This window comes from Staurois parvus, unplaced genomic scaffold (genome assembly GCF_062004578.1).
Source record: "Staurois parvus isolate SC_StPar_1 unplaced genomic scaffold, SC_StPar_1.0 ptg002948l, whole genome shotgun sequence".
In the NCBI taxonomy this organism is placed as follows: domain Eukaryota; kingdom Metazoa; phylum Chordata; class Amphibia; order Anura; family Ranidae; genus Staurois; species Staurois parvus.
Genome location: NW_028320744.1, coordinates 62,588 through 85,919, shown reverse-complemented (window position 1 = coordinate 85,919; position 23,332 = coordinate 62,588). Strand labels below are relative to the sequence as shown.

Genomic DNA, 23,332 nt, shown 5'->3' with positions numbered 1-23,332 from the left:
GTCCGCTATTCTATGTGACATGAAAGTCTTGCGGTTACAATGTATCTATTTGTATCCGAATATAAACATCTTTATCTGAAATGGATACAAATGGATACAAATGGATACAAATAGATACATTGTAACCGCAAGACTTTCATGTCACATATAATAGCGGACTCTCTGCAGGGACAGAAGTAAATGGCGGCTGTAGACGGGACGAGAATCGGCTGATTTGTCTTACCGTTGGTGGTAACGTCGGCCGATTGAACGACCGATTTTTCGTTTTTTTTTTTTAAACGGCAGGTTTTCTCCCCGTCTATGGTCACCATTAGTAATGCCCATGTTAGTGGTTAGGCCCAAAACAACTTTAAATTCGGGATCCGTGATGGGTTTCCATGGCAATGGTCTGGGAAGGTTTGAGTTTGGGTTGGCGGTGATACATTGTTGTGAATATAAATTGCTTTGATCCACAATCAGCGCATACAGATATTCCGTGAAAAACAGCTCCAAAAATCAAGGGGAGGAGTTAAATTTGCTATTTCCACCTGAATTCCGGGTTGGGCAGTGAATGGGGGAAGTATGGGGGCTGCAGATTCTGTGGGCTGCCAAGTGGGATTTGTAAGCACATCCAGGAGGACACTAGGGGCTCTATGGGCCTGTCTGCGAATTATTGGTGGTTGCGGCACATACTTGTACTCACCACCGCATCGGCTTGTACTGCACTTATGGGACTCACCACGTCGCCAAGTCATACTGCAGGGCTGGTATGTGAAAGACCAGGATGCGCTAGGCCGGGATGCGCTAGGCCGGGATGTGCTAGGCCGGGATGCGCTAGGCAGGGATGCGCTAGGCCGGGATGCGCTAGGCCGGGATGCGCTAGGCAGGGATGCGCTAGGCCGGGATGCGCTAGGCCGGGATGCGCTAGGCAGGGATGCGCTAGGCCGGGATGCGCTAGGCAGGGATGCACTAGGCAGGGATGCGCTAGGCCGGGATGCACTAGGCAGGGATGCGCTAGGCCGGGATGCGCTAGGCTGGGATGCGCTAGGCAGGGATGCGCTAGACCGGGATGCGCTAGACCGGGATGCGCTAGGCAGGGATGCGCTAGGCCGGGATGCGCTAGGCAGGGATGCGCTAGGCCGGGATGCGCTAGGCAGGGATGCGCTAGGCTGGGATGTGCAAGGCTGGGATGCGCTAGGCCGGGATGCGCTAGGCTGGGATGTGCAAGGCTGGGATGCGCTAGACCGGGATGCGCTAGGCAGGGATGCGCTAGGCTGGGATGCGCTAGGCAGGGATGCGCTAGACCGGGATGCGCTAGACCGGGATGTGCAAGGCTGGGATGCGCTAGACCGGGATGTGCAAGGCCGGGATGTGCTAGGCAGGGATGCGCTAGGCCGGGATGCGCTAGGCCGGGATGCGCTAGGCCGGGATGCGCTAGGCAGGGATGCGCTAGGCTGGGATGCGCAAGGCTGGGATGCGCAAGGCTGGGATGCGCTAGACCGGGATGTGCAAGGCCGGGATGCGCTAGGCCGGGATGCGCTAGGCTGGGATGCGCTAGGCAGGGATGCGCTAGACCGGGATGCGCTAGACCGGGATGTGCAAGGCTGGGATGCGCTAGACCGGGATGTGCAAGGCCGGGATGTGCTAGGCAGGGATGCGCTAGGCCGGGATGCGCTAGGCCGGGATGCGCTAGGCCGGGATGCGCTAGGCAGGGATGCGCTAGGCTGGGATGCGCAAGGCTGGGATGCGCAAGGCTGGGATGCGCTAGACCGGGATGTGCAAGGCCGGGATGTGCTAGGCAGGGATGCGCTAGGCCGGGATGCGCTAGGCCGGGATGCGCTAGGCCGGGATGCGCTAGGCCGGGATGCGCTAGACCGGGATGCGCTAGGCAGGGATGCGCAAGGCCGGGATGCGCAAGGCCGGGATGCGCTAGGCCGGGATGCGCTAGGCCGGGATGCGCTAGGCCGGGATGTGCAAGGCCGGGATGTGCAAGGCTGGGATGCGCTAGGCCGGGATGCGCTAGGCCGGGATGCGCTAGGCCGGGATGTGCAAGGCCGGGATGTGCAAGGCCGGGATGCGCTAGGCAGGGATGCGCTAGACCGGGATGCGCTAGGCCGGGATGCGCTAGGCCGGGATGTGCAAGGCTGGGATGCGCTAGGCCGGGATGTGCAAGGCCGGGATGCGCTAGGCCGGGATGCGCTAGACCGGGATGTACTAGGCCGGGATGTGCAAGGCAGGGATGCGCTAGGCCGGGATGCGCTAGGCCAGGATGCGCTAGACCAGGATGCGCTAGGCCAGGATGCGCTAGACCAGGATGCGCTAGGCCGGGATGTGCTAGACCAGGGTATACTAGGCCGCTGGTACTCACCAGTTCACCAAAAGGTAGCGCAGCACTAGTACTGGCACTCTGCTGTATATGAGAGTCATCAGATGATTGTAACACCTCAGCAACCTGGGAATGAGGTCGGGCACGCCTGTCCTTAGCAGGGACCACTTCCTCGTCGTCTGAGCTACCTGTCAGGGTGTCACCGCTGTCTACAGGTTCATATTCTGAGGCGGATTCTGTCATTCTTCCCCTTCACTCTCACCTGACATGCTCAGAATCCTGTAGGCCTCTTCACTAGAGAACCTTTTGTTGGACATTTTGGCCATTAAATGTATAGGTCCCTAGTGAGACTCACGGGAAGAAGAGCGCCTGGCTGTCAGGGACCACTACAAATGTACCTGCTAGTGCTAGCGGAGATCAGGCCTGATTCTGCCAACACTGCGATTCTGTGTGCAATGTATGAAGTGACAGGGACCTACTGACACTGCACTGGCTGGGGGAGGGGGGGGGGGGGTAATCGTAGGGACTAAACGCAGGTGCTGGCAGGTGTCGGGGCTGATCCCGCTAACGCTGCATTTCTGGGGACAATATACTAATGTGAACGCTGGAATAGTCAGATCTGATCAAAGATATTGAACCGTTCAGACACTATACTAGCAATGGAGGATTATTGTGTGAGTGTGCTCCTGGCAATCAAGGGGTTAAATGTGAGTGGTGTACTGACGGGCAATCTGACGCCATCTGGGAGGGGCACACTGACACTAACTGAATCCTGACACCCCCCCAATCCTGACACCCCCCCTCCCCAATCCTGACACCCCCCTCCCTTAATCCTGACTCCCCAATCCTGACATCCCCTCCCCAATCCTGACATCCCCTCCCCAATCCTGACACCCCCCTCCCTTAATCCTGACTCCCCCCCCTCCCCCAATCCTGACACCCTCCTCCCCAATCCTGACACCCCAATTCTGACACCCCCCTCCCCCAATCCTGACACCCTCCTCCCCAATCCTGACACCCCCCTCCCTTAATCCTGACCCCCCCCCCCAATCCTGACCCCCCTCCGCAATCCTTACCGGTCCCTTTAGATGTGGTGGGACTATTCAGGGAAACCCCCAAGAAATAAAGGGAGAATAGAGCGGGGTCCTCTCTACATTCCTATCAGACTCTTGAAAGAAAATGGCAGGAATGGTGTGAGGGGGTCACCCTGGGAGGAAGTGAAGGGGAATCCCCCCATGGAGTCCTCCGGAGATCGCTGCGTGGGCGGGGCCAGAGAAGGGACTCCGGGGGAGGGGCGAGATCTCAGGGGGAGGGTAGACGGGTGATGCTGTGCTGTGGGCGGGGTGTCAGTACGTGGAGGAGGCGGGGTGATGCTGTGCTGTGGGCGGGGTGTCAGTACGTGGAGGAGGCGGGGTGATGCTGTGCTGTGGGCGGGGTGTCAGTACGTGGAGGAGGCGGGGTGATGCTGTGCTGTGGGCGGGGTGTCAGTACATCACTTCCGGTAGAGCGGTGTGGACTGGACGGTGGTTCGGTGGTTCGGTGAGGAGGAGGGGGCGGGGGATATTATTATCCGGTGTGTTCGGGAGGGGAGGGTGATGATGAACGGAGGTGTGCTGGGGGACGGGTCAGTGTGGTGGGGGAGGGGAGGAGGTGTCTGGTCGGTGTGTGCGGTGGTGGGGGAGGGGAGGAGGGGTCTCCGGTCGGTGTGTTCGGAGGTGTCGGTGTGATGGGGGAGGGGAGGGTCTCTGGTCGGTGGAGGGGGGGCGGGGATCTCCGGGATACATTGTATCTGGGGCAGAGATCTCCGCACGTGGATGCATTCCATTCCATATGTTATCCTGACAGACCCCGCCCACCCCGACCTGTCACTCCTCGCCCGTCCCCGCCCACTCTGCGCTACAACGACTGTGCAGACTCCGCCTCTGCTGTCAGTCTAATAAACCCCGCCCCTCCGCGCTGTCATCTCCTCTACACTCCGCCCATTTCTTATCTCCGCTGTTTCTGAACCTATAACCCCTCCCCCATCTCCTTACTAACCCCTCCCCTGCTGTATATCCCTCCCCCATCTCCTTACTAACCCCTCCCCATCTCCTTATTAACCCCTCCCCTGCTGTATATCCCTCCCCCATCTCCTTACTAACCCCTCCCCATCTCCTTATTAACCCCTCCCCTGCTGTATACCTCTCCCCCATCTCCTTATTAACCCCTCCCCCATCTCCTTATTAACTCCTCCCCTGCTGTATACCCCTCCCCATCTCCTTATTAACCCCTCCCCATCTCCTTATTAACCCCTCCCCCATCTCCTTATTAACCCCTCCCCATCTCCTTATTAACCCCTCCCCTGCTGTATACCCCTCCCCATCTCCTTATTAACCCCTCCCCTTCTGTATACCCCTCCCCATCTCCTTATTAACCCCTCCCCTTCTGTATACCCCTCCCCATCTCCTTATTAACCCCTCCCCTTCTGTATACCCCTTCCCCATCTCCTTATTAACCCCTCCCCTGCTGTATACCCCTCCCCATCTCCTTATTAACCCCTCCCCTGCTGTATACCCCTCCCCATCTCCTTATTAACCCCTCCCCTTCTGTATACCCCTCCCCATCTCCTTATTAACCCCTCCCCTTCTGTATACCCCTTCCCCATCTCCTTATTAACCCCTCCCCTGCTGTATACCCCTCCCCATCTCCTTATTAACCCCTCCCCTGCTGTATACCCCTCCCCCATCTCCTTATTAACCCCTCCCCTGCTGTATACCCCTCCCCCATCTCCTTATTAACCCCTCCCCTGCTGTATACCCCTCCCCATCTCCTTATTAACCCCTCCCCATCTCCTTATTAACCCCTCCCCCATCTCCTTATTAACCCCTCCCCATCTCCTTATTAACCCCTCCCCTGCTGTATACCCCTCCCCCTTCTCCTTTTTGTACTATTAACCCCTCACTGTGCTGCCCCAATCTGCTCATTAACCTCTTCCTTGCTGTACCCCATACCACTCCCTCCATTAACCCCTCCCCTACACTGCCTCCTGCTGTATATGACGGGAGACCTGTGGCCCCATTGAGTAGAATTGTCCCCTCTTCCTGTCCCGGGGTCACCGGTAGACTGTTCCGCCCTATCACACGCCGTGGTTAGGAGGTCTCATTAACCCCTTCCTGTCCTCAGCAGGGTTCGGCTCCTCCGGCGGGATCATCTTCTGGGATGGGTAAGAGTGAGGATGAGGCTCCGGAGGGGGAGGAGATGAGCGATGAGGAGGTGTCACCTAATTGGACTCCGCAGGAGAAGGCGTTACACGAAGCCAAAATGAAAGCCAAGGCCAAGCGCCGGCTCCGCCGAACCTCCTCCCGGGACTCCGCCAGGGAATCGGAGAGCGCAGAATGCACCGTGGAACCGGTCAACCCGCGGGGAAAGGTCAACGACCGCAAATCACGTATGGGCAAGGGGCGGGGCCTGCCGAAGAAAGGTGAGAGGACCGCCAAGAGAAAGGGAGGGGCCTGGTCAGGGTGGGGGTTGGGTTGAGAATGGCAGAGATTGAGTAGGAACAGTGGGGATTGGTCGGGGTAGGAATGGTGGGGATTGGATATGGCGGGATTGGTCAAGTCGGAAATGATGAGGACTGATTCATTTGGGGACTGGCAGGGAAAGGTTTAGGTGAGCGTTGAGCAGGGTGTAGATTGGCCTAGGGTTCTAGGCCATGTTGGGGATGGGTGGTCCGGGGGGTGGTTAGCTGTGGCCCAACTTGGGGAGGATTGGTCAGTGTGTGGACTGGTCTGGTCTAAGACAATGAAGATTGGTTGGGTGAGAATTGGTTTGGTCTAAGATACTGGGGATTGGTCAGGGTGTGGGTTGATCTGGTGTAAGATGACGAGGATTGGCCAGGTTGTACTCTGGACTTGGCCGGGATGGTGATTGGCTAGGTTGTGGATTGCTCTGGCCTAAGATGGTGAGGATTGGACTTGGCCGAGCTGATGACGATTGGTCAGGGTGTGGATTGGTCTGTGCTAGGCCTGGGTGGTGACGATTGGCCAAGCTGTGGAATGGTTTTTATTGGTCTGTGCCAGGATGATGACGATTGACCAGTTCTCACCATCCCAGGAAGAACAGAGTGTGGATTGGCTTGGGCTAGGATGGTGACGATTGGTCAGGCTGTGGATTGGCTTTGGCCAAAATGATGTGGATTGGCATGGGATAAGATGGTGAGGATTGGTCAGGGTGAAGATTGGATTGGCTGAGATGATGAGGATTTGTCAGGGTGTGGACTGTGGGCCAGGATGGTGGCGATTGGTCAAGGTGGGAATGGCAGGGATTGGTCAGGGTGTGGACTGTGGGCCAGGATGGTGGCGATTGGTCAAGGTGGGAATGGCAGGGATTGGTCAGGGTGTGGACTGTGGGCCAGGATGGTGGCGATTGGTCAAGGTGGGAATGGCAGGGATTGGTCAGGGTGTGGACTGTGGGCCAGGATGGTGGCGATTGGTCAAGGTGGGAATGGCAGGGATTGGTCAGGGTGGGGACTGTGGGCCAGGATGGTGGCGATTGGTCAAGGTGGGAATGGCAGGGATTGGTCAGGGTGTGGACTGTGGGCCAGGATGGTGGCGATTGGTCAAGGTGGGAATGGCAGGGATTGGTCAGGGTGTGGACTGTGGGCCAGGATGGTGGCGATTGGTCAAGGTGGGAATGGCAGGGATTGGTCAGGGTGTGGACTGTGGGCCAAGATGGTGGCGATTGGTCAAGGTGGGAATGGCAGGGATTGGTCAGGGTGTGGACTGTGGGCCAGGATGGTGGCGATTGGTCAAGGTGGGCATGGCAGGGATTGGTCAGGGTGTGGACTGTGGGCCAAGATGGTGGTGATTGGTCAAGGTGGGAATGGCAGGGATTGGTCAGGGTGTGGACTGTGGGCCAAGATGGTGGTGATTGGTCAAGGTGGGAATGGCAGGGATTGGTCAGGTAGGAATTCTGGGATATAATAAAGTGAGTTACAAACCTCTGCTTTTTCTCTACAGGGGGAGCCGGTGGAAAGGGGGTCTGGGGGGCCCCAGGACAGATCTACAGTTACCAGGAACCAGATATCCGGGACCCCAACTATGACGAGTCTGCCCAGGTGAGCAGCCATAGACAGGGCGGTACTATGAGTACATGGCGGGCTCCATGTGATATGAGGCCACCTCTCATGCACTCCCTTACCATGACACTGCATGGTCATCTCCTGCTATTCCCCATACAGGTCTGTCTGATTCCCCATGGCGGTCCTGCGTCTTCTTCATCCTCTGGTTTCGCTCCTCTTATCATGTCTGTCCCGTAGGGTGACACGGTGTACCAGAAGGTGGTGCCGGAGCTGGACGAGGCAGAACTCCAGAAGGCGGTCCATCCCATGGTGCAGGAGTACTTTGAACACGGGGACACCGGGGAGGTCATAGTGAGTATAGAGACCCAGATACAACATAGAAGGCTGGCCTCCACCCCGGGAACCAGCATCATGTCCTCACAGCCACCAGACCTAAAGTGGAGCTCCGGAGGATGGGGTGACACCTCCATACCCAGCAGCTCTGCAGCTTCCTCCTTCACATTGGTCACATGCCTGTGCTTCAGTGGGGTCTGGTGGTCTCTTGAGCTATGATATGATATGAGGTCTTGGTTGGGTGGTCAGCCTGCCATGTGATTGGTGGACAGATCATTGTGTGTGTCCTGATTATCTCCATCCTCCATTCCAGGCTCTCCTCCGTGGGCTGAATTTGGGCGGTCAGAGGCCAGAGGTCCCCCGTCTGGCTGTGTCTCTGTCCCTGGAAGGAAAGGCAAGCCATCGGGAACTGACCTCCCGTCTCCTGTCCGATCTGCTGGGGAAAGTGCTGACTGAAGAGGACATGGCTCGGGCCTTTGACAGGCTGCTCATCAACTTACCTGACCTTATCCTGGACACTCCTGAGGCTCCACAGGTAAGTACGTGCCCGGTGTTCGGCCAAGTGCTGCCCTGCCCATTTCTGGGTGACCCGAGGCCTGTATGGTTTGTATGGTGATAAAGATGATGAAGAGTGGGGGATGGAGTCAGAGTGGGGTCAGGGAGGGTCATAGCAAGGGGTTGGGAAGGCCATAATGAAATGAGGAGGGTCAGGGCAGGGAACCAGGGGCAGGGAAGGTTACAGCAGGAACTGGCGGTGGGGTAGGGTCATAGTGGAGGGACTTGGGGAAGCTTACAGATGGCATGTGCTGCCAGAAGAGGAGACATTGGGGTTAATTTGGAGCAATTAGGTTGAACTGAAGCTGTGAATGATGGAAAATCTCCAGTTTGAGAAGGTTGGAGCTGTTGAATATGCAGAGGAGGATGTTGGGATTGAGAAAGATGGGGCTGGATATTGTCAGCTATAAAATTGGTTTGAGGATAATGGTGGTCATTAGGATGAGGATGTCCTTCAATAGTGATGGTTTTTGGAATGACAGAAATATGGAGGCATTGGTTCTGAGTGTCCAAGGTTGGAGGAGAAGAATTTCTTGGAGGGTGATTTGGGGGAGGAAGTAGTTGGAATTGAAGATGACACAAATGTTGGAAGGTGGAGTGATGGTGGACTATGGGGATGGAGGGAAGGCTTAGGAGATTTACAAATCAAGGATGAGGATGGATGTATCTTGTAGACCTTTTTAGCTTTTGTACCATCGCCATTAACTTTTGGGTGGTAGAGGATAAAGGGGACCTTTTGACGTTGAGGAGATGGACAGCAATGAGGATGTGAACACTGGGACTTGGAATGAAGCAGATAATGTGGATGGAAACTAGGAAGGATAAGGGTTTGGATGGTGTATGGTACCATCACCAATACACTTGGGGTCAAGGGAGTCATTGAGGATGAGGAAGACCTTTTTAATGTTGAGCAGCAATGGGGGCACTGGGACTTGGAATGAAGCAGATAATGTGGATGGAAACTACGAAGGATAAGGGTTTGGATGGTGTATGGTACCATCACCAGTAACCTGGTGGTGGAGGGGGGGGTTATAGATGATGGTGAGGACCGTTCCATGTTGAGAACATGGACAGTGATGAGGATATGAATTCTGGGGCTTGGAATAAAGCAGATAATGTGGATGTTGGATTCTGGGAAGGATGAGGATTTCAATGGTGGATGGTACCATCACCAAAACCTTTGGGGGTGGGAGGTGGTATTGTAGTAGATGAGAAGGACATTTGATGTTGAGGAGATGAAGGACAGCAATGAGGATGTAAACAAAGGGACTTTGAATGAAGCAGATGATGGGATTGTTGGAATCTTGGAAGGATGAGGATTTCAGTGGTGGATGGTACCATCACCAAAAACTTGAGATTGGTTGTAGAGGATGAGGAGGACCTTTTTATGTTGAGATGGACAGCAATGGATGTTGGTACCTGGGAAGGATGAGGACTTGGATGGTACCATCACCAATAACTTGGGATGGGTTGTAGAGGATGAGAACGACGTTTTGATGAAAGACATTGATGAGCGCCTACATGTTGGGACTTGGAATGAAGCAAATAATGTGGATGGAGACTAAGAAACATAAGGATTTGGATGGTACCATCACCAGGAACCTAGTGGTGGGGTGGTGGTAAGGAAGGGGGGTTTAGAAGATGGTTAGGACCTTTCATTTTTGAGGAGATCAAGGACGGTGATGGGGATGGTAGAAGGAACCATCACTGAGAAGTTGTAAGGTGACCCCAGGCTGATGACGGGGCTGTCGTGTCTTGCAGATGCTCGGACAGTTCATCGCTCGTGCTGTGGCTGATCACGCATTGCATCTTAATTTCCTGGACCGATACAAGGGACGCGTTGACTGTGATCATGCGCGGTGAGAGGGGTGGTGGGATCTGGGGACTTGTCTGGGGCGAGGGGATTGTGTGTTGATTGTCCAAGCCATAGACCAAGCCTTCCTTGTGCTTTTTACTAATAAAACATTGAGATAATTGTAGAAGGAGCCCCACATCCAAAGCACTAAGTCCACAATAAAATCCAGGGGTGGAGCCATGATAAGGGGATTGGCCCGTGAAACGTGTTGGCAACACCTCTAGATTTCATTCGACAATTCTTATCAAATGAACTTTGAGCTCGGACACTTACCTTTGGATGTGGCACTCCTACTCCTCATCCCGGTATTAGTCTGAACCTGTAGAACCTTCTGCATATGTGAGCTGCCTGCCCGGTGTGGACATCCATGTCCATCCATACAATGAATGGAGGACTCAGGATAATAGAAATAAATGTGATATTCCACTTCCACACTCACTTCACCCTGCGGCCTGCCACTAATGACGAGTCCGCTATCACCTGACGGGGGGGGCCCTGTGATCATTGTGTGGGGGTGGGATAATGTGTAAGGAGGAACCACGTGTGTGGGAGGGACAGCACAGACACTGAAGGGGAGGGGTTCACACCATGGACACTGTTCAGTTATGGGACTGGAGGGAGACTCCATGCAATGGATAGAACACTGCAGAATTGTAATGAAGGGGGTGGTGTGTAGGGAGGAGCAACATAGACATCGTACAGGGGAAGGGGGAGAAACCACGGACCAGTGCGAGGAAAAAGGACACCACTGACACTGCATGGGAGCACCATGGACATTGTACGAGAGTGGGGACACCATGGGCGTGGTACGAGAGTGGGGACACCATGGGCGTGGTACGAGAGTGGGGACACCATGGGCGTGGTACGAGAGTGGGGACACCATGGGCGTGGTACGAGAGTGGGGACACCATGGGCGTGGTACGAGAGTGGGGACACCATGGGCGTGGTACGAGAGGAAATGACACCATTCAGTCCAGCGTGTCATTTTGGTGCGGGAAGACGTGTTCTTCTATCTGTATATACACACCGGGAAGACGTGGTCTCCTATCTGTATATACACACCGGGAAGACGTGGTCTCCTATCTGTATATACACACCGGGAAGACGTGGTCTCCTATCTGTATATACACACCGGGAAGACGTGGTCTCCTATCTGTATATACACACCGGGAAGACGTGGTCTCCTATCTGTATATACACACCGGGAAGACGTGGTCTCCTATCTGTATATATACACCGGGAAGACGTGGTCTCCTATCTGTATATACACACCGGGAAGACGTGGTCTCCTATCTGTATATATACACCGGGAAGACGTGGTCTCCTATCTGTATATACACACCGGGAAGACGTGGTCTCCTATCTGTATATACACACCGGGAAGACGTGGTCTCCTATCTGTATATACACACCGGGAAGACGTGGTCTCCTATCTGTATATACACACCGGGAAGACGTGGTCTCCTATCTGTATATATACACCGGGAAGACGTGGTCTCCTATCTGTATATATACACCGGGAAGACGTGGTCTCCTATCTGTATATATACACCGGGAAGACGTGGTCTCCTATCTGTCTATATACACCGGGAAGACGTGGTCTCCTATCTGTCTATATACACCGGGAAGACGTGGTCTCCTATCTGTCTATATACACCGGGAAGACGTGGTCTCCTATCTGTATATATACACCGGGAAGACGTGGTCTCCTATCTGTATATACACACCGGGAAGACGTGGTCTCCTATCTGTATATACACACCGGGAAGACGTGGTCTTCTATCTGTCTATATACACACCGGGAAGACGTGGTCTTCTATCTGTCTATATACACACCGGGAAGACGTGGTCTCCTATCTGTCTATATACACACCGGGAAGACGTGGTATCTGTCTATATACACACCGGGAAGACGTGGTATCTGTCTATATACACACCGGGAAGACGTGGTCTCCTATCTGTCTATATACACACCGGGAAGACGTGGTATCTGTCTATATACACCGGGAAGACGTGGTCTCCTATCTGTCTATACACACCGGGAAGACGTGGTCTCCTATCTGTATATACACACCGGGAAGACGTGGTCTCCTATCTGTATATACACACCGGGAAGACGTGGTCTCCTATCTGTATATACACACCGGGAAGACGTGGTCTTCTATCTGTCTATATACACACCGGGAAGACGTGGTCTTCTATCTGTCTATATACACACCGGGAAGACGTGGTCTCCTATCTGTCTATATACACACCGGGAAGACGTGGTATCTGTCTATATACACACCGGGAAGACGTGGTATCTGTCTATATACACACCGGGAAGACGTGGTCTCCTATCTGTCTATATACACACCGGGAAGACGTGGTATCTGTCTATATACACCGGGAAGACGTGGTATCTGTCTATATACACCGGGAAGACGTGGTATCTGTCTATATACACCGGGAAGACGTGGTATCTGTCTATATACACCGGGAAGACGTGGTATCTGTCTATATACACCGGGAAGACGTGGTATCTGTCTATATACACCGGGAAGACGTGGTATCTGTCTATATACACCGGGAAGACGTGGTATCTGTCTATACACACCGGGAAGACGTGGTATCTGTCTATACACACCGGGAAGACGTGGTATCTGTCTATACACACCGGGAAGACGTGGTATCTGTCTATACACACCGGGAAGACGTGGTATCTGTCTATACACACCGGGAAGACGTGGTATCTGTCTATATACACCGGGAAGACGTGGTATCTGTCTATACACACCGGGAAGACGTGGTATCTGTATATACACACCGGGAAGACGTGGTATCTGTCTATATACACCGGGAAGACGTGGTATCTGTCTATACACACCGGGAAGACGTGGTATCTGTCTATACACACCGGGAAGACGTGGTCTCCTATCTGTCTATATACACCGGGAAGACGTGGTATCTGTCTATATACACCGGGAAGACGTATCTGTCTATATACACCGGGAAGACGTGGTCTCCTATCTGTATATACACACCGGGAAGACGTGGTCTCCTATCTGTATATACACACCGGGAAGACGTGGTCTCCTATCTGTATATACACACCGGGAAGACGTGGTATCTGTCTATATACACCGGGAAGACGTGGTATCTGTCTATACACACCGGGAAGATGTGGTATCTGTCTATACACACCGGGAAGACGTGGTATCTGTCTATATACACCGGGAAGACGTGGTATCTGTCTATACACACCGGGAAGACGTGGTATCTGTCTATATACACCGGGAAGACGTGGTATCTGTCTATACACACCGGGAAGACGTGGTATCTGTCTATACACACTGGGAAGACGTGGTATCTGTCTATACACACTGGGAAGACGTGGTATCTGTCTATACACACCGGGAAGACGTGGTATCTGTCTATATACACCGGGAAGACGTGGTATCTGTCTATACACACCAGTGTTGCTTGGTTCAGGTTTATATAATTGCACTTCTGTAATTGGCTCTGCTGGACATGTGACATCATCTTCTCGTCTTCCCTCAGGGCTGCCTTGGACCGCGCCGCCGTCCTTCTTAGGATAAAGAGAGAGATCATCCGGCTGGACAACGTGTGGGGAGTCGGAGGAGGACAGAGACCTGTGAAACATCTCGTCAAAGAGGTAACCCAGCGGGGGAGGAGGCCTGAACGACCTCTGACCCACATTCTAGATGCCTACATACCGTACAATGGCATAAACGTGTTCTAGGATGGGATCTATGATCCGTGGTGGGCGGCTGCATTGTGTGTCTTCGGGGATGAGATCCATAAATCAAGGATAAGGATGAATTGTATCTTGTGGACCTTCTTAACTTTTGTGCCGCCACCACGGACTTTGGGTTGTAGAGGTGAGAAGGACGTTTGATGTTGAAGAGGTGAAGGACAGTGATGAGGATAGGACTACAGGGACTTGGAATGGGGATGGTGGAACTAGTGATGGCACCATTGCAGGGTTATGGTCACCATAGTGGGGGTCAGGGTTTAGTTTAAGGGTTAGAATTGGGGTCAGGGTAGACTGAAGACCATTTTGGGGTCAGAGCTCAGTGGAAGGGTTAGCAATGGATTTGGGTTAGGTTGGGGACCACAGTGGGGTCAGAGCTCATTTGAAGGGTTAGCAATGGGGTTAAGTTAGGTTGGGGACCACAGTGGGGTCAGAGCTCATTTGAAGGGTTAGCAATGGGGTTAGGTTAGGTTGAGGACTACAATGGGGTCAAGTTTGGTTGAGGACCACAGCGTGGTCAGAGCATAGTTTAGGGGTTAGAATTGGGGTTAGGTTAGGTTGAGGACTACAGTGGGGTCAGAGCTTAGTTGAAGGGTTAGATTTGGGGCCAAGTTAGGGTGAAGACCACAGTGGGGTCAGGGTTTAGAATTGGGGTCAGGCTAGATTGAGGACCATTTTGGGGTCAGAGTTGAAGGGTTATAAATGGATTTGGGTTAGGTTGGGGACCACAATGGGGTCAGAGCTCATTTGAAGGGTTAGATTTGGGGCCAGGTTTGGGTGAAGACCACAGTGGGGTCAGAGCATAGTTTAGGGGTTAGAATTGGGGTTAGGTTAGGTTGAGGACTACAGTGGGGTCAAGTTTGGTTGAGGACCACAGTGGGGTCAGAGCATAGTTTAGGGGTTAGAATTGGGGTTAGGTTGAGGACTACAGTGGGGTCAGAGCTTAGTTGAAGGGTTAGATTTGGGGCCAAGTTAGGGTGAAGACCACAGTGGGGTCAGGGTTTAGAATTGGGGTCAGGCTAGATTGAGGACCATTTTGGGGTCAGAGTTGAAGGGTTATAAATGGATTTGGGTTAGGTTGGGGACCACAATGGGGTCAGAGCTTATTGGAAGGGTTAGAAATGGGGTTAGGTGGTATTGGTGTGTTGGGTGAGATTTCGGATGGGAGGTTCTTCACTGTGAGCATGCTCACGTCCATCGCCAGTGTTTGTCACGTAGAATCAGGAGACCTCAGTCAGTAATGACACCTTGGTCACCGTCCTTCCAGATGAACCTTCTCCTCCAGGAGTTCCTATCATCGGGTCAGATGTCTGAGGCGGAGCGATGTCTGCGGGATCTGGAGGTGCCCCACTTCCACCACGAGCTCGTTTATGAGGTATCGGCAGCAGAATAAAGTTTTGGGTTGGAATATAAATTGTTGGAATATTTGGGAGGAGATGAGGAAATGTGAGGCCACCAATCAGAGAGGAGCTGTCAGTGGAATCCATTCCATCATTGGTGGGTTTGTGTGGAGACCTCCAAACTCTCTGGAGTCCCGGTTCTGGGATGGTGTCCGGTGGGCAGGGAAGTCCTCTTAACTCTATGAAGTCTTGGGTGTGTAGAGAAAGAGATCTGAGCCACAGAGAGCCTTGTGACTCCTCTCAGAAACCCCTCACTGGCCACCAACAGACACAAACCTCTGGGATCGGTATAGGATGGCAGGCATTGTATCTATGGTACCGGTACCCGGGGGAGGGGGATACAGACATGGTACACCTCGGGGGATGCGGACACGGTACGCCTCGGGGGAGGGGGATGCGGACACGGTACGCCCCGGGGGAGGGGGATGTCTACACGGTACGCCCCGGGGGAGGGGGATGCGGACACGGTACGCCCCGGGGGAGGGGGATGCGGACACGGTACGCCCCGGGGGAGGGGGATGCGGACACGGTACGCCGAGGGGGATGCGGACACGGTACGCCCCGGGGGAGGGGGATGCGGAGACGGTACACCCGGGGGAGGGGGATACAGACATGGTACACCTCGGGGGAGGGGGATACGGACACGGTACACCCGGGGAGGGGGATACAGACATGGTACACCTCGGGGGAGGGGGATGCGGACACGGTACACCCGGGGAGGGGGATACAGACACGGTACACCTCGGGGGAGGGGGATGCGGACACGGTACACCCGGGGAGGGGGATGCGGACACGGTACGCCCCGGGGGGGGGATACAGACATGGTACACCTCGGGGGAGGGGGATGCGGACACGGTACACCCGGGGAGGGGGATGCGGACACGGTACGCCCCGGGGGAGGGGGATACGAACACGGTACGCCCCGGGGGAGGGGGATACGGACACGGTACGCCCCGGGGGAGGGGGATACAGACACGGTACACCCGGGGAGGGGGATGCGGACACGGTACACCCGGGGAGGGGGATGCGGACACGGTACGCCCCGGGGGAGGGGGATACGGACACGGTACACCCGGGGAGGGGGATGCGGACACGGTACGCCCCGGGGGAGGGGGATACGAACACGGTACGCCCCGGGGGAGGGGGATACGGACACGGTACGCCCCGGGGGAGGGGGATACAGACACGGTACACCCGGGGAGGGGGATGCGGACACGGTACGCCCCGGGGGAGGGGGATACGGACACGGTACACCTGGGGGAGGGGGATACGGACACGGTACGCCCCGGGGGAGGGGGATACGGACACGGTACACCCGGGGGAGGGGGATACGAACACGGTACGCCCCGGGGGAGGGGGATACGGACACGGTACACCCGGGGAGGGGGATACGGACACGGTACACCCGGGGAGGGGGATACGGACACGGTACACCCGGGGAGGGGGATACGGACACGGTACACCCGGGGAGGGGGATACGGACACGGTACACCCGGGGGGGGGGGGATACGGACACGGTACGCCCCGGGGGAGGGGGGGATGGGGACACGGTACGCCTCGGGGGAGGGGGATGGGGACACGGTACGCCCCGGGGGAGGGGGATGGGGACACGGTACGCCCCGGGGAGGGGGATGGGGACACGGTACGCCCCGGGGAGGGGGATGGGGACACGGTACGCCCCGGGGGAGGGGGATGGGGACACGGTACGCCCCGGGGAGGGGGATGGGGACACGGTACGCCCCGGGGAGGGGGATGGGGACACGGTACGCCCCGGGGGAGGGGGATGCGGACACGGTACGCCTCGGGGGAGGGGGGTGCGGACACGGTACACCCCGGGGGAGGGGGATGCGGACACGGTACGCCCCGGGGGAGGGGGATGCGGACACGGTACGCCCCGGGGGAGGGGGATGCGGACACGGTACGCCCTCTCTGGGATTGGTACATGGTAATAGGATACATTGTATATATTGTACTTCATATACAAGTCATGTATGTATGATCGGCTCCATCATTACTCGTCCTCAGGCGGTGGTCATGGTGTTGGAAGGCTCAGCCGAGGGCCACGTCATGATGGTGGTGAAGTTGTTGAAGGCGTTGTATGATAGCGGTCTGATCACCCTGGACCAGATGAACCGGGTAACGTGTCCTCATGTCTACCATCATGTGTTACATGCGTGTGCTGAGCTCGGTGCTCACTCTTCCGTGTCCTGCAGGGGTTCCAGCGCGTCTACTCGGAGCTTCCTGATCTCAGCCTGGATGTACCAAATGCCCAGAACGTCATGGAGAAACTGGTGGACCTGTGTTATCAGGAGGGGGCCATCACCCAACAGCTGCGGGACCAGTGTCCGGTCAGGTGTGTGTGAGGGGGAGGAGCTTAGAGGAGGCGTCCTTCCTGTACCTGAGGATTGAGGGGGAGGAGCTTAGAGGAGACTTCCTTCCTGTACCTGAGGATTGAGGGGGAGGAGCTTAGAGGAGACTTCCTTCCTGTACCTGAGGATTGAGGGGGAGGAGCTTAGAGGAGGCTTCCTTCCTGTACCTGAGGATTGAGGGGGAGGAGCTTAGAGGAGACTTCCTTCCTGTACCTGAGGATTGAGGGGGGGAGCTTAGAGGAGGCTTCCTTCCTGTACCTGGGGATTGAGGGGGAGGAGCTTAGAGGAGGCTTCATTCCTGAACCTGGGGATTGAGGGGGAGGAGCTTAGAGGAGGCTTTCTTCCTGTACCTGAGGATTGAGGGGAGGAGCTTAGAGGAGACTTCCTTCCTGTACCTGGGGATTGAGGGGGAGGAGCTTAGAAGAGGCTTCCATTCTGAACCTGGAGATTGAGGTGGAGGAGCATAGAGGAGGCTTCCATTCTGAACCTGGGGATAGAGTGGGAGGAGCTTAGAAGAGGCTTCCATTCTGAACCTGGAGATTGAGGGGGGGAGCTTAGAGGAGGCTTCCTTCCTGTACCTGGGGATTGAGGGGGAGGAGCTTAGAGGAGGCTTCATTCCTGAACCTGGGGATTGAGGGGGAGGAGCTTAGAGGAGGCTTTCTTCCTGTACCTGAGGATTGAGGGGAGGAGCTTAGAGGAGACTTCCTTCCTGTACCTGGGGATTGAGGGGGAGGAGCATAGAGGAGGCTTCCATTCTGAACCTGGGGATAGAGTGGGAGGAGCTTAGAAGAGGCTTCCATTCTGAACCTGGAGATTGAGGGGGGGAGCTTAGAGGTTTCCTTTCTGAACCTGGGGATTGAGAGGGGGAGGAGCTTAGAAGACTTCTTGTATCTGGGGTAATGAGTGGGGAGCTTAGAGGAGATGCTCATTCTGGATCTGCTTATTAATGGGAGGAGGAGCTTAGGAGACCTCATTGTATTTAGGGTATGAATGGTGGGAGGAGCTTAGAGGGGACGTCCTTTCTGGGTATTAATGGAAAAAGGAGCTTAGGGGACCTCCTCATTGTGTCTGGGGTAATAAGGGGAGGGAGGGGCTTAGAGGAGACGTCCTTCCTGTATCACTGAAGGAACATGGAGGCCTCCTCATATCCATGTTATTGCTGGTAGGCTGGGATAACGAGTCTCCTTCCTATATCCAGGGTGTCAGAAAACAGTCAGAGCTTTGAAGGGCCCTCTTCCTCTCCCGGGGTCATGGGAGGAGCCTGCTTTGTGTACGACTGTGGAGGAGGAGTTAAGGCAGCCTCCTTCCTGCCGCCATGTTTGGATCATGTGATCCTATAACCACCATGCCCTCTCTCCCGCAGGGGCCGCAAACGTTTTGTGAGCGAGGGAGATGGAGGACTCATCAAACAGTGACTGGACCCCTCCCCCCTGGCCTGGAGGTCAGAGATCCGGGGGAGTCCGACATCTTCTGGTGTACAAATAAACCAAAATAAAAGGGGAAAATGGGAAATGACTGGCTGGTGTCTTACTGGTGAGCTGTGCTGAGGGGTACATCAAGGTTCATGGAGACCATACAAACCTCGTCCACCACTGAAGACCTCTACAATGACCCCCCCATACACCACCGATTAGCAGGGCCATGCCTCCCCCCATTAGCAATTTCATGACCCCCCCGCAATCCATACACCACCAAGCTTTACCTACAGCAGTTCCAGTTCACGAGAACTATGGCTACCCCGTGTCTCCCCTTGTGTAGTGAGGTGGCCTCCTTATTGGCCCTTCTAAGCCTGCTGGACAAGAAATGGTGGGAAATACAAAGTTGCCCAGGTGAGTGTAGACTTTGCTGACACCACGAACCAGCAGTGGTAGCCATCTGAGTGTCATCCCTGGTCCTACAACACCTGATGAAGTCTGTAAAGGGCTCACTGTGAGCTTCTAGACCAGTACCCCCATCTGACTCCCCACCATACCTGATGAAGACCACCCAATGGAAAGGCCTCGCTCTCTGCTTCTAGACCAGTACCCCCATCTAACTGACTTCCCACCATACCTGATGAAGACCACCCAATGGAAAGGCCTCGCTCTCAGCTTCTAGACCAGTACCCCCATCTAACTGACTTCCCACCATACCTGATGAAGACCACCCAATGGAAAGGCCTCGCTCTCTGCTTCTAGACCAGTACCCCCATCTAACTGACTTCCCACCATACCTGATGAAGACCACCCAATGGAAAGGCCTCGCTCTCAGCTTCTAGACCAGTACCCCCATCTAACTGACTTCCCACCATACCTGATGAAGACCACCCAATGGAAAGGCCTCGCTCTCTGCTTCTAGACCAGTGCCCCCATCTAACTGACTCCCCACCATACCTGATGAAGACCACCCAATGGAAAGGCCTCGCTCTCTGCTTCTAGACCAGTACCCCCATCTAACTGACTCCCCACCATACCTGATGAAGACCACCCAATGGAAAGGCCTCGCTCTCAGCTTCTAGACCAGTACCCCCATCTAACTGACTCCCCACCATACCTGATGAAGACCACCCAATGTAAAGGCCTCGCTCTCAACTTCTAGACCAGTACCCCCATCTAACTGACTCCCTACCATACCTGATGAAGACCACCCAATGTAAAGGGCTCTCTCAGCTCCTAGACCAGTACCCTCATCTAACTGACTCCCCACCATACCTGATGAAGACCACCCAATGGAAAGGCCTCGCTCTCAGCTTCTAGACCAGTACCCCCATCTAACTGACTTCCCACCATACCTGATGAAGACCACCCAATGGAAAGGCCTTGCTCTCAGCTTCTAGACCAGTACCCCCATCTAACTGACTCCCCACCATACCTGATAAAGACCACCCAATGGAAAGGCCTTGCTCTCAGCTTCTAGACCAGTACCCCCATCTGACTCCCTACCATACCTGATGAAGACCACCCAATGTAAAGGCCTCGCTCTCCGCTTCTAGACCAGTACCCCCATCTAACTGACTCCCTACCATACCTGATGCAGACCACCCAATGGAAAGGCCTCGCTCTCCGCTTCTAGACCAGTACCCCCATCTAACTGACTCCCCACCATACCTGATGAAGACCACCCAATGTAAAGGGCTCTCTCAGCTCCTAGACCAGTACCCCCATCTGACTTCCCACCATACCTGATGAAGACCACCCAATGTAAAGGCCTTTTTTTCAGCTTCTAGACCAGTACCCCCATCTAACTGACTTCTCACCATACCTGATGAAGACCACCCAATGGAAAGGCCTCATTTTCAGCTTCTAGACCAGTACCTCCATCTAACTGACTCCCCACCATACCTGATGAAGACCACCCAATGTAAAGGTCTCGCTCTCAGCTTCTAGACCAGTACCCCCATCTAACTGACTTCCCACCATACCTGATGAAGACCACCCAATGGAAAGGCCTCGCTCTCTGCTTCTAGACCAGTACCCCCATCTAACTGACTCCCCACCATACCTGATGAAGACCACCCAATGGAAAGGCCTTGCTCTCAGCTTCTAGACCAGTACCCCCATCTAACTGACTTCCCACCATACCTGATGAAGACCACCCAATGGAAAGGCCTCTCAGCTCCTAGACCAGTACCCCCATCTGACTCCCTACCATACCTGATGAAGACCACCCAATGGAAAGGCCTCTCAGCCTCTAGACCTGTGTCTGTCACTCATTGATATGGGCCAATAGGAAGATTAAGGGGGTAACCTCCTCTACCTGCTGAGTCTACTGATGGACCCCCAGATACCCCCCAATCCCTGACCACCGCCTTTCATGGAAATATACCTCACCTGTGGAGCCCACCCTTGGAGGGACCCCCAAATATCCCTCAATAGAGGAGTGTTAGGGGACAACAGTTCCTGCAGGGAATGCTGACATCACATCTCAGACGGTAGCACCGCCCCCATCATCACCAATACTGAGAAACTGCTCTGACAGGAAATACCTCCTCCGCTATATTGCTGGTATAATCTGCCTTCCTCTGTATATTTCCTTCATACACTGCTCTGACAGGAAAGACCTCTTCCATTATGTAAAATCATCCTTCCTTTGTACACAGCTAAACTGCTCTGACAGGAAAGACATCCCACCTCTACTGGTACAATCATTTTTCCTCGGTACATAGCTACTCTGCTCTGACAGCAAAGACCTCCTCCCTATACTGCTGGTAAAGCATCCTTCCATACACCGTTACACTGCTATGGCAGTAAAGACTTCCTCCCAATAGAGCCAATATTATCATCCTTCCTCTGTACTCAGATACACTGTGCGTAAAGACCTCTTCCCTATACTAGTATAACCATGCTTACTCCATACACAGCTACAGCGCTCTGACAGGAAAGACCTCCTTCTTGTACTGCTGGTATACATATTCTTCCTCTGTACACAGCTCTGACAGTAAATACCATCTGCCTCTACTATTGATATTCTGCCTGCATACACTGCTCTGACAGTAGAGACCTACTCCCTACACTGCCAGTAAAATCATCCTTCTATACACTGCTATGGCAGTAAAGACTTCCTCCTCATACAGCCAGGGTAAAGATTCTTCCTCTGTACACAGCTCTGAGTAAAGATATTTGATATTCTCACCCTCCCCCCATACACTGGTCAGACAGTAGAGACCTCTTCCCTATACTGCCCGGACAATCATCTTTCCTCAACACACAGCTACACCGTACTGACAGTAAATACCCCCTCCCTATACTGCTAGTAAACCATACCTCCTACGTACACAGCTACACTGCTCTGACAGTAAAGAGATCCTCCATATGGTACCTGCTCCCTCTACTGATATGATCATCCATTCTATGGATAAAGCTATAGTGCTCTGGCAGTAAAGACCACCTCCTTGTACTGCCAATATAATACCTTCTCCATTGCACTGTTCTGACAGTAGAGACCTCCTCTCTGTATCTCCGATATGTTTCCTCCATTAAACCACTGACAGTAGAGACCTCCTCCCTGTAATTCTGATATAATGCCTCCTCCATTACAACGCTCTGACCGTAGAGAACTCCTCCCTGTATCGCTGATATAATGCCTCCTCCATTACACTGCTCTGACAGTAGAGACCTCCTCCCTGTATCCCCGATGTAATGCCTCCTCCATTACACCGCTCTGACAGTAGAGACCTCCTCCCTGTATCCCCGATGTAATGCCTCCTCTGTATCCTGCTCTGACAGTAGAGACCTCCTCCCTGTATCCCCGATGTAATGCCTCCTCCGTATCCTGCTCTGACAGTAGAGACCTCCTCCCTGTATCCCCGATGTAATGCCTCCTCCGTATCCTGCTCTAACAATAGAGACCTCCTCCCTGTATCCCCGATGTAATGCTTCCCCCATTACACCGCTCTGACAGTAGAGACCTCCTCCCTGTATCCCTGATGTAATGCCTCCTCTGTACCTGCTCTGGCAGTAGAGACCTCCTCCCTGTAATGCTTCCCCCATTACACCGCTCTGACTGTAGAGACCTCCTCCCTGTATCTCCGATGTAATGCTTCCCCCATTACACCGCTCTGACAGTAGAGACCTCCTCCCTGAGTATCCCTGATGTAATGCTTCCCCCATTAAACCGCTCTGACTGTAGAGACCTCCTCCCTGTATCCTCGATGTAATGCTTCCCCGTATCCTGCTCTGACAGTAGAGACCTCCTCCCTGTAATGCTTCCCCCATTACACCGCT

General features: G+C 54.3%; 1 protein-coding gene across 2 annotated transcripts; it reads left to right on the top strand.

The window, feature by feature from the left end:
- The first annotated feature begins 3,762 nt into the window (after positions 1–3,762).
- LOC149428806 (programmed cell death protein 4-like) lies at positions 3,763–19,142 on the top strand. 2 transcript variants are annotated; one of them, XM_089666980.1, is made up of 11 exons: positions 3,763–3,844; positions 5,471–5,765; positions 7,303–7,400; positions 7,602–7,715; positions 8,011–8,232; positions 10,014–10,111; positions 13,648–13,762; positions 15,129–15,236; positions 17,287–17,397; positions 17,475–17,614; positions 18,994–19,142. In XM_089666980.1, the coding sequence occupies exons 2-11, from the start codon at positions 5,504–5,506 to the stop codon at positions 19,043–19,045; spliced, it is 1,320 nt and encodes a 439-aa protein (XP_089523106.1). In that variant the 5' UTR covers positions 3,763–3,844; positions 5,471–5,503; the 3' UTR covers positions 19,046–19,142. The 2 variants fall into 2 exon arrangements, with proteins under 2 accessions (XP_089523106.1, XP_089523107.1); XM_089666981.1 differs by having other exon boundaries at positions 3,787–3,844; positions 5,468–5,765.
- The last annotated feature ends 4,190 nt before the right edge of the window (positions 19,143–23,332 follow it).

Bases quoted from the DNA above. Each gene is read 5' to 3' on its own strand.
- LOC149428806 (XM_089666980.1), top strand. From the start codon at position 5,504: ATGGGTAAGAGTGAGGATGAGGCTCCGGAGGGGGAGGAGATGAGCGAT. The intron at 7,401-7,601 runs GTGAGCAGCCAT...TCTGTCCCGTAG, and splicing joins ACTATGACGAGTCTGCCCAG to GGTGACACGGTGTACCAGAA. The intron at 17,398-17,474 runs GTAACGTGTCCT...CGTGTCCTGCAG, and splicing joins CCCTGGACCAGATGAACCGG to GGGTTCCAGCGCGTCTACTC.